Source organism: Trachemys scripta, chromosome 8 (assembly GCF_013100865.1).
Source record: "Trachemys scripta elegans isolate TJP31775 chromosome 8, CAS_Tse_1.0, whole genome shotgun sequence".
Taxonomy (NCBI): domain Eukaryota; kingdom Metazoa; phylum Chordata; order Testudines; family Emydidae; genus Trachemys; species Trachemys scripta.
The window spans coordinates 20,388,649-20,400,167 of record NC_048305.1 but is presented as its reverse complement, the minus strand read 5'-3'; the positions used below and the strand labels follow the sequence as shown (position 1 = coordinate 20,400,167).

Genomic DNA, 11,519 nt, shown 5'->3' with positions numbered 1-11,519 from the left:
TATCTTGGCATTTTGTTCCTGTTGGCAAAAGCAGGGCACACCTGGCACTGTAGAGCTGCAATCCATTTTTATAACAGAAACCCCACTGTCTATAACCTCCGATTCAGGATTTTGTACTTGTGATCTACATGTACGTTAGAGGCTATAGCCAGGACCATTTCTCCAAACCTGGCCCCGTTCTAGGGTTTGGAGAAAGGGGATATTGAGAAAACGAGGCCTGGCTCTTCACCCAGCCCTCGTGTCAACTTTCCAGAACCAGAACTTGATGGGCTTGCAAAACCAGAAGTTTTGGCCCATCTCCACTGTTTTTAAAGTGAATAAGTGATTTTTTTTTCCCTAAGGAGCAGAGGTGAATTTAGGACTAAACTGAGATATAATGGCAAGGCATGAGTGACCATCCATAGCAGGAGCCCTGCATAGTGACAGATGAGATAAGTAGGAGGTGAGAGGATAGATCATCAGTGTAAATCATTTTCTTTTTATAAGGTTTTAGTGAAACAGTAAGGCCACGGTCTGAGCGTTGGCTGTCCTTTCCCTGTTCTATATTTCAAGTGGCCACTGTGTGGTGCTGTTACCACATCATGTTGGCATGGGCAGAAAATGCATCAGCCTTTTCCTTTCTTGGACCAGCTGGAGGAGGATGCACAACAGAGTTTCACTGGGATGGAGCCTTGGCAGCTGTCTTTGGACTGTGGGCCATGGCTGGGGTCTGAGCATTCGGTAGCCAGGGTAACAGGAAAATGAGACAAAGCCCTGTCTGGGAGGATAGCAGCAGATCGGAGAGAGCTGTGGGGCTGGGAGGGAAATGTCCATGTGCTTTGTAAGGATCGTGGCAGGGAACTGTCGCTGCTAAACTCCATCACCCCATGTGACCAAGAGGTTAGACGACAGGCTTCTACCTTCAAGGCCGAGGCCTCAGGGGGCAGGTCAGTGAGGCCGGGATTTGGTTTTGCAGTCCTGTGGCCAGTCCCCAGGATCCCTGGGCTATTGTGTCATTGCTACACCTTAACTTCCCTCTCTTACAGACCCTGCTGCTTGGCCCATGTTCTTGGGAGGTGTGATTCAGCTCTTTGGGGTAGGGCCCATCCTTGTGTTCTGCATTTGTACAGGGCTTAGCACAATGGGGTCCTGATGCACGACTGGGGTTCCTCAGTCGTCATAATTAGAACGTTTACTAGACCAGGCACAGCATTCTCCTTGCCTGCTTTGTACTTGTAGACTGAGAGAAACCTGGGGAAAAATGCTATTGCTTGCTGAGGTGACTGTCAAAACAACACTGCTCTCTCCCCAGCCAAACGGGGCTGGGTGGAGTGTCACAGGGCTGGCTCTCTCCAGTCCGTTTGTTGCACGGTGCCTATTGTTGATCTTAATCAATGCTGGTGTTTGGCAGAGATCCCAGCACATGCCAAGGAAGCAGCAGCCCCGCTCAGTTTCCAGCAGGAGCCCTCTGGCATAAATAGCAGATGGGGTCGCCATGTTCCACTGGCTTCTGCTGCTTTGTCAGTCCCTCAGGACCAAGCTGCTGTTGGTTACAATCCCGGCCAAGCAATTCTTTGGCTCCCTGACCAATGGCAAGCCACGTGGACCAGCGCACTGCCCACCCCGCGTTCCTCAGGGAAAAGGCCAGGAGGCTCACAGCACTCTGAACTTGTGTGTTGGATTTAAAAACAAAAAATCAGGAAAGGGCTGAGGGGAAAGAACTTCCCTTCGTGTGCCTGTAGTGTCTGCAAAGGATGAACTCAGCATGGCTGAGTCTTTGCTGTCAAATGACTTGGGGATGGTTCAGTGAGGGACTTTAGATTAAATTTAAAGAAAAGAAAACACGTTCCCGGAGACGAAGTTAATAGATTCCAGGCCAGAAGGGCCAATTGTGATCATCTAGTCTGGCCTTCAGTGCAACACAGGTCAGAGAATGGTATCAGAACAATGCCTGGAACTGATCTTTTAGCAAAACGTCCAATCTTGAGTTAAAAATGGCCAGTGGTGGAGACTTCATCACAATCTTTGGTAAACTGTTCAAGTGCTCACCATTAAAAATGTCTGCCTTGCCTCTAATTTCATTTAATAGCGCGCTATGCCCCCACTAGCCCCAGCATTTTGGGTCTAGCTATCCTTCCCCTGAGGTTTTTAACAATAATTTTTCCTTTACCGCCTTCCTTCTAAACTCACATAGGGTGCGTGGAGCAGTGCTTGCTGTGCACAGTGTTTCAGAGATGTGGCTGGAGGGGACCTATGAGCACACGTACGGAAGGGCACAGGCAAGGGGGCTGACACTACATGAATTGGTGTCCAGGACACAATTGCCTTTGCATATCAGCTTGCAGTCCAACCCAGAAAGGGGGGAGAGAAAATGCAACGCTAGCCGCTTTTAGAGTCATTCTAGAAAGGGCCCAGACAATCTCACTCAGAGGTGTTGGCCCCAGCGCTAGACCATAAGAGCACGCGTTGTAAGAAACTAGACAGCTCAGAGTGTGGCCCTGCTTTGGCATGAGTAGCTTTCGCTCAACTCCTCTGCTACCTCAACCTCAGGCTGGGCGTAGAACAGGACACCCAAGCTGTATGTCTCGCCGGAGTTATGAATGAATTCCTCTGCACTTGGCTTAGCCACCTCCAAGGCTACTCGACTGCTCGTGGGATCCAACAGGACACAGCTTAGCATATAAACAGTTTACAAATTAGCCTGCTGCTGGGCCTGGCTTGTTAAATAAAGAGCAGGGAAATTTGCAATAAGCAGGCTGTCTGCATAGCCTCAGCACTCGGGGGAGGGGCATGACACCAGAGCACTCCGTATGGGATGCAGTGGAGGCTGCTCGGAGGCAGTGGTGGAATGAAGCCAGGTGTGATTCAGGATTGCTGAAGGAGCTGCCCCATGGGACTGAAGGCAACACTTGGTGAACGTGCACAAGGAGGCTCATAGCTGCTGGGTGATGAGGCATCAGGCCCAGTGAAGGTGGCTGTTGCTCCTACCCCACCTTCCACCAGACTGGTCTTCAGCAGCCAAATTTTCATGTGATTATGAGCAAGCAGGAGCCTTGCAATGATACAGATGAAAGGGGCTGAGCAACGGTGTTAGATGGGGCCTGGCAACATACAGTGGAGTCTAGCTGAGACAATTGGAGCACAGGGGTTTTGGTCTTTCTGTGACTTAGGTGACCCATCCCTCACCTCCCACCTCCCGGGGTTTGGCCAATTTTCTGGTGCCAGACAGCCATTTGAATGCCCCACCTGCTCTAACCACAGGCGCTCAGCACCTAGGGGCAAAGTTCAGTACTGCCTAGGAACAAGCTGTTTTGGTCCATGAAAATCCTATGCACATTTTATGTGTGACCTAGCAAGTAATACAAGCACAAAGTGCTAGCTTATAAGGGCTTTAGGTGCCCTAACCCTGGAGGCTCCAAAAGTATCAAGTTTCTGCTGGTCAAGTCTCCTCAATGCCTACTTTTCTGCCAGGGCACATGTGCGAGGCTGCCAAGTTCCTCAGTGCCCTAACTTCTGCCTAAGCCGCAGCATACTTCTCAAACGGGGTGCCCCCGGTCCCCCCGCTATCTCGCCAGCAGTGCTTGATGCAGGAGGCATGCGCTGAGGAGGCCTAAAAGACAGCTGGGGTGAGCAGGTCAGGAATGGTTGGGTCAGGCTGGGTGGTGTGCGTGCACCTGTCCCAGTTTACGTAATAGCCTTAGGGTCAAACCCTCTGCTGGGATATGGGAGAGCCCTAGCTTTGAATCCCTGCTCTGCCTGATTTGGAGCAAACTCTTGACCCTAGGTCTCCACCTACCAGGAGAGTGCACTGTGCAGTGAAGGCTGTTGGGCACTCTGGGAATGGGTCTGGCTTTCCTGTTCCCCTTTGTTTAATTAATTAGCTATTCATTGGAGCAGGGATTTGAACTTGGGTCTCCCATATCACAGGTGAGATGCCTAACCACAAGCCTCTCACTTGGCAACCTGCTGGGCCCCCACTCTTTTGTGCAAGGGCCACTCCGGTAGACATGCTTGCCTATGAGATAGGCAGGGACTGCCTAGTTTGAGACACTTGCTTGGGGGGGGGGGGGGTTAGCCTCTGAGGTTTTGGCTTTAATGATGGCGCTGAGCTGAGGGGGTGTCAGCACTTAGGTGGCTTTGCCCCGCCTACTGGTGGAAACAGGCACCTATAGGGCTAGGCAGCAGTTGAGACCTGGTTTTGAAGTTGTCAGTGACACCTAAATACCATTGTGGGTCTAGCACTAGGGGCTTGGCTAGGCTCTGTTGCACACACCAATCTAGAATGGCTTGAGGCAGATGTGACCAGTAGGCTCCATCTCTCTCATGCCCAAGGACTGATGATAAAAGGGCAGTAGCGGGTCTGGGTATGGCCATAGTCATGTTCCAATCATGCTGGAGGAGAGTGAGGTGCAACGACTGCACGAGAGGGCGAGGTGTTTGGTGCAAAGGAGGCAGAAAGTAGACCAGGAAGCTGGGGGAAGGGGTGCTATGGCTCTCATTTTTGCTGTTTTGGGGCTTGTCTGCTCTAAATTAATGTCTGTGCCTCCAAGGATTGTGTCATGTTCCTGCCCATCTTGGAGCTGCCCTGGCTCCCGTAACTGACTTGGTGTAGCCTTGTGGCAGCTGGGGATTTCAGCTGGAGCAGCGGAAATACCCCGGCCACGCTTCTACCTGCCTCCACACACCCTTTGTGCTGGGGACAACTGCAGGAGAAGCAGAGCCCACAGAACCAGCTCTGCTCCCGGTAGGGAAGGCCCCTGTGCTGCATCCCCTTGTTCCTGTTGAAGTCCATGGCAAAACTCCCATTGACTTCAATGAATGAAGGTTCAGGTCTTTGTCCTTTTTTGGGTGAATAGACCCACCCAGTGAGACCCCTAGGTAAATGTGTATCTTAGATTCAAATGCAGCCCTCGCTGGGGGGTGGCGGGCGGAATGGACCACAAGCTCCTTTACTCAGTCTGCTCTCCCCGTGTTCCAGAGCAGAGCCAGATTCCTTCCCAGCGCTGTGAATTCCCCAATATACTTGAAAGCAAAAGTGGAGCTACAGCCCTTCTGAGCTGGGCTGCGTGGTGAACCCTTGAAGCCTCTCCTTATGTGACGTACGCTGGATCCACCTTAGAACACAGAACTGTCCTCCAAGCCTACTGTACACCTTGAAGGTAGGTGGCTTAGTAGTGCTTTAGCTGGCTGTTACTACCACACTTAGTAACTGTGGTGTGCCAAGAACCGCTTCACCCTTCCACGGAAGTCAGAGGTGAAAACTATTTACTCATTTCATCTGGCCCATGCAAGTTCTGCTGTATGCACTGTCTAGCTGTAGATACTCTGCGGTTGAAGCATCTTCCTGCCATTATTAGCTTTTCATTTTTAAATGTTGTTGTACCTACTCTTGGGTCACAGCCTTATGACCGAATTATACCTCTGCATGCATGCGTCGGGTTCTTACTCTTAATGGGAACCATGTGGCCGCAGCTGAAACAGGAGACACATGGGACCATGGTCTTGTGTGTGTATATACAATAGTGAAGACAAGAGCCTCAGCTGATGTCAATAAGTATGGGATTTTTTTACTTCAATGGAGCAGCACCACTTTACATAAGCTGGAGAGGTAGGTGGCCCCGCTCCTTGACGAAACAGCAGTTTTTTTTTAAAAAAAAAAAGGTTAGTTAAACATTCTTAAAAGCCGGGGAGAACTTGTACAAGACAGTGTTTTATTTGTTTCATAATCAGGTAAAATTATATTAATGTAAAACAGGTAAACAGACAAAAATAAAACACACAGCACAGAACACTATGCTATAGAATATAGACATGGAGAAGTGCAAACCCCTCCCCCGTGCCCCTTTCCCCCCACCCCCAACAATCTGCTTTAAAAGTAACGATACAAGATTAACTGTCTTAGAAATTGGGAAAATAAAAATACTGCTTTTTCTTAAACCGAGGTGGGAGGGGGGAATCCATAGAAACAATTTTCACTCCAATATCAAAAAAGCAGGATTTTCAGTGAACACAAAATTCTATAAAATTACCATTGATTCGTGTTAATTTTTTTCAGATTTTTTAAAGTTGCTTTAAAAAGGATAAAAAGTGCACAGACACCCTTATAAGGCACAAACAGATCTTCTGTACAAATCATATCAGACTAAAAAATATATATAGCAATACAAGTACAAACAATTAAATTCCTATGAGGACACCTTTTTCCTGGGAAATCTTAGAGGCCTCTCTGGATCTCCGTTGGAAAATCCTCAACCAACTGGAATAGGTAGGGAGACACGTCCACTAACGCTCATTTCACAATCCACGGCACAGCCACACTGTGGACATTAAACTAGCTTAATTACCCTGAATGAATGAGCCCTCGCAGTCTCTGCTGGATGCTGCCGTTTCGGAAATCGGTTTGCAGCTGCTATTCTGGGAATTTAAACCTGTGCAACATTTTCTCTTCCCAGCTCTGTCCCCTGCATTGACCCATCATCTGAAAAAGATGTATGCCAAAAACACTGTAGGTGGCAGGTGCCAAGGCAGTAGGATGGCCACTGGCAGGGCCGGCTCCAGGGTTTTGGCCGCCCCAAGCAGCCAAACAAACAAAACAAAACAATCCGTGATCGCGATCTGCGGCGGCAATTCGACGGGAGGTCCTTCACTCCGAGCAGGAGTGAGGGACCGTCCGCCGAATTGCTGCCGAACAGCTGGATGTGCCACCCCTCTCGGAAGTGGCCACCCCAAGCACCTGCTTGGTAAGCTGGTGCCTGGAGCCGGCCCTGGCCACAGTGATGAGTGAATTAAGGAATAGGTTTGGGAGAGCCACTCGGGAACAGCTAAGCAGGGAAGGCTCAGTTGTGTTTTGCACCATTTTGCCAAATTATAACACGCAATGGAGGAGGCTGGGTTAGTGGCCCTAGGCTACATCTTGGTTCTGTCATACTGAGCCAATGCACTACAGCAAACAGAATATGTGCAGTTTTTAAAGTCAATGGGGCCCGATCTTCAGCTGGTGTAAACTGTCATAGCGCCATTGACTTAATGGAGCGATGACAGTTTACACCATTTAAAGATCTGGCCCAAATCTATGCAAGTCTCTGTCTCTCCCTCGGCTGTGGTTTTTAAACAGGGATCAGGCCCTCCCTGAAACTAGTTGTTGAAAGGGCAGATTCCCAAGAAATTCCATCAAGTTTGATTTGCAGCCATCCCGTGTTCTTTGAGCATAAGCAGCATGCTGTTTCTCTCTTTTCTCAGGAACAGCAGTGACGGGGCTTGGAATCTGGGATTCTGCAACTGGAGACCAGCTGAACCAGACACAGCGAGGTCTGGTAAGTATCTTCTTCCCTACCACTAATCCACAATCAGAGAGAGCAGCTTCCAGGGACAATGTCCTGGCCCTAACTGTTGGACTGTGAAGGGGGTATTCTATCACTGGGCTTAAGGAATCAAAATGGTGACTTGCAACCTCCCATTGAGATCTTCCGAATCCAGAGACCTCAGAATCTACCCCAACTAATGGAATTCAAAGCTCCTAAGGTAGAGTCTAATGCCTTTGGCTGATCTTCGGCCAGAAACCTGTCTATCTCACATCTGCTGAACTAGTGCTCATTAGCATACTGAGAGAGTAGAGTACTTACTTAGGCCTACTAAATCCAAAGCCAAACCTACTTTTTTTCCTTCCTACTGTGGGGTTCAAGGATTCATTTGTGCTGTAAAACACAGAAAAGCCATGCTCAACTTCTGATACAAGATCTTGGAAGCCTCTACAAGAGGCAATGCAATTGCTGTCCTCTGTTGCAATGTTTAATGTGAAGTCCCAGGGGAGGGGCAGGTCTTCAGCTGTTGTAGGTTGTCATTAGCTCAGTCCCTCCAGAGCTGTGATGGTTTACACAAGGTCTAGACCTGCTCCTGTCTTTAAGCTGTACCTGAAGTTTTGCAGTTGGTTGATAATTTAAGGGGTGCCATTTGTTTTGTTACGTTTATTGTGCAGCATGGTGAGACCCCAAGTAGCCAGCATCCACCTAATGAATCCTCTTTAGAAATCTCAAATCAGGTCAGCCAGGGCGCTAGTATAGAAATGCAGTGCATGAGATCTGAGCTAAGGCTGCAGCAGCTACTCTTAATATTCGTCAAGAAAAGAGTTTTCCTCTTCCCCGTTTAGCTACTTCAACAGTTGCGCATCAGGAAAAAAACCCAAAGGGGAGGGAGGAAGCATTTCTCATTATCTAACAGGTAACCATAATCTATCTCCATTTGAGCTCTGTTATTCCACCACCAGCTTCCAAAGCACGAGCTGGGCAGATCAAAGCAAGTTTGCTGATGCCACTCAACTGTGAAGTGCTACAGTTAAAGCATCCAAGTCAAGAACAGCCAAAGACTGAGAGCAACAAAGTGGAGATGGAATGAAACGAGGCCAGAGGGCCCAGGACCAGAGGAGGAGACCCAAAGAAATAAACGACCTCAAATAGCTTCTCATGGTTCAGCTACTCTAGCCCTGTGGTGCATGTGACTGTTCTGTTTTCATTTCTAGATTGATAAATGCACCTCTCCTGAGAAAGCAGCTGTTACACACAGGGCTGTAAATGATCGCTACGCTGGGATCAGACATGCCTCATTTCCATCTCGGCCATTATGACCGCATCCTCATCACTTCCGTGTGTACATGAGCTTGGCTGCTACTAGCACAGGGCTGAGTAAAAAAGTCACCTCCAGGCTTTTTCTATGAGCTGACTGAGGGAAAGTGGCGGTGGGCGTACAGATGTGTCCATTCTGAGGTACAAAAGACAGAGCCAACAGGAAGTAAGTAAAGCTACACCTACCTCACCTCACTTCATTGTAGTAGCGGGTTTTACATCCCAGGCAGAATTCCATAGTTTATAGCTGTCTAAAATGAAAACTAAAATCCATTTACCGTTCAAATCCCAGCATCTAATAATAGCCTTCAATCCTGTTTTCAGGAGGTAATGCCAAGTGGGATGCTTGTTAATTTCAATTAGATGCTCTGAATTGCTCACTAAAATAACAGGATTTCCTGCCAGGGCAGAGACAGCCTAGCCCGTTGCATGCTTTGTGGATAAAACCTTGAGCAGAGGAGAATGCAAATTAAATCGTACTTTTACACAACAGTTTAAGGACAAAAAGGAAACTTTCTGGAACTTCAAAATACTGAATGTTGCCACTGTCAGCCTCTCTGGTGAGAGTACAGCCTTGCTGCCACTGCTCACAGATGCCTGAGTACAATAGCTTACAGCCTCCACTGCACTTAGTGACTTCAGCTCCATGAGGTTTCTGTAAGACATTTTACTACCAGTGGGGAAAGATGTAAGTACCATGCTCAGGTGCAGGCTGCAAAGAAGGGGTTAAAAGGGACTTAAGTCACAAACGACTGAGTGCTTAGCAGCTGTTAGATGACCCATGAAGATACTGTTTTATGGGGAAGAGCAATGCAATCTATTTTACATTAAACATTTTACAATTACAAGAATATTAAAGATTTCTCTCCCTCCTGTGCAGATAGTGTTAGCTGCATGCACTAGCTACCTGCTCATTTCCTTTGCTCTAGGCTGAGATAATGTAGCTGCGTGTCTGTCTCTCTTTCATGATCGAAGGCCAGGTGGTAACAGACTACAATGAAAATAACTCCAGTAAATACCTTAAAAGGCCTATTAACTAAATTACTACCGTTGCTTTGATGATCCAAAATAGATTGTATTAGTTCCTCCCCTTGCTAGTACCAAGGTCTGGCTTCAGCCAATCTACTGCTATATTGAGTCTTAGGAAGTTGGATGGTTTGCTCCTAATATGCACTTAGTCCTCCTTCCTGCATTCCCCTCCCAATTCCTTTAAGAAGGTGAATGCAAAAGCTGTTTTCCATATACACAAACTCAGGGTTCTGTGTTCCCACTGCAAGAGCCAGTGACAATAGACATCTCAGACTGCTTAGGGCACTCATTATTCTGGTACAGCTGTTGACACTACAGAGTTCAGATCTTGGGTAAGTAAATGAGGATCTGATTTCTAAACTACTTTGTTCTGAAGTGTAATTTGTAGCCTACATCTATATTCAGTCCCTGACTTGGAATTTAATATTTTTATTCTTTTTACGATATAAAAAGCATTCAGTTCCACCTTTAGCTACGATCCTAGAGCTGATTCTGACTCTGTTCCATCGCATGGTGCTGCCTGGACAAGCACTATCCCCAGGGCAGTTTAAGTTTTCACTCCCTGGGTGTGAAAGCGGGAACTCCTGACCCAGGTGAACCTTAAAGATTAATAAACTCCCTCCCTGCACCAGCATACCTCCCCCCCCGCCCCCCCCCCAAAAAAGCCATTGCACAATAAATTTCTCTTTTGCAGCTGGAATGGGCCCACAACAGCGATTTGCTGGCTGGCTTCATAGAGCAGCATCATTTTGAAGCCCTGCCTACTTGGAAGCCTTCAGGCCCCAGTCAGACCAGAGAGCTCCTCAGCTCAGTTATATCCCTGATTTGTTCTAGCAGTCAAATATGGAAACACAGACAATGAGCCACTTGGTAACGACCGACCAGCATGATAACCCATAAGCAGGGACGGAAAGGCATGGTTACGGCTAGCAGAGTTCTTTCCTCCCACGCCGAGGGAGGGCGAGATCAAGGGCGGTATATTTTAATAACATCTTTGATGACTCGTCGGCAGATTGGGCAGCAGGCATTGAGTTGCTTCTTCAGCTTAAGACCACAGGTGTTGCACAGGCACATGTGTCCACAGGTGTAGATCACAGTGTCCACTTCACTGTCGAAGCAGACAGTGCACTCCCCATTCTGGCTGCTCGAGGCCTCTGGAGGGGGAAAGACGGGAGAGACGGGGGGGCTCAGAGGGGAACTTGGAGCAGTCACTGCAAAGGAGAGGGCGGGAGAAAAAGAAATGTTACTCAATAGCAAGAATGGATCAAACAAGAGGGTTTGATAGTTATAGTGTATTATTTGCCACACATCCACTTTAATCATTTTTCCTAGGTATTTCCCTCAACCTCCATCCTTAAATCCTATTGTATGAGCCCTGTATTACGTGTTCAAATGAGTCAGATTCTGGTTTACACATCTGGTTACAAGCACCGCGTGTGTGTCCATTCACAGCCTGGCATGAATTTTAAACAGCTGCACGTTTCCCTTGCCCTTAAGAGCGAAGCATTACATTCACAGGACTGTACATCTGGGTTGGTGCACAGCACCTTGGTCTTTCAGAAGGCCCTATGGAACCTGGCTAAGAGTCAACTCTCATGCAGCGATGAGATGTATTATAATAGTGGCATTTCTGTCTGGGAATGCAACACTCAACTTCGAGCCACAAGTATTTGCCAGTTATATTACAAGATGAGAAATTCTTGGGAATCTGCCTGAGCTCAAGACAATAGCACTTTGTGCAGTATTTTCAGGGTGTAAAGTGCTAGCTACACAGTGACTGAGCCTCACCCTGGGAGGTGGACAAGAAGTTATATTTCTGTACATAGTAGAGAAAACCAGAAGAATTTAAATGGTTTATGGGGCCACAGAGAACATACTGGAGATCTCGGATCA

At 47.8% G+C, this 11,519-nt stretch overlaps 1 protein-coding gene across 3 annotated transcripts in view; it reads right to left on the bottom strand.

The window, feature by feature from the left end:
* Positions 1 to 5,669: 5,669 nt before the first annotated feature.
* The window catches only part of NEURL1B (neuralized E3 ubiquitin protein ligase 1B), a 232,194-nt gene continuing 226,344 nt past the window's right edge, over positions 5,670 to 11,519 (bottom strand). For all 3 annotated transcript variants that reach the window (XM_034778457.1, XM_034778458.1, XM_034778459.1), the window contains one exon: positions 5,670 to 10,837. In XM_034778457.1, coding sequence (XP_034634348.1) covers positions 10,593 to 10,837 — 245 coding nt within the window. In that variant the 3' untranslated portion in view covers positions 5,670 to 10,592. The remainder of the gene's footprint in view (positions 10,838 to 11,519) is intronic.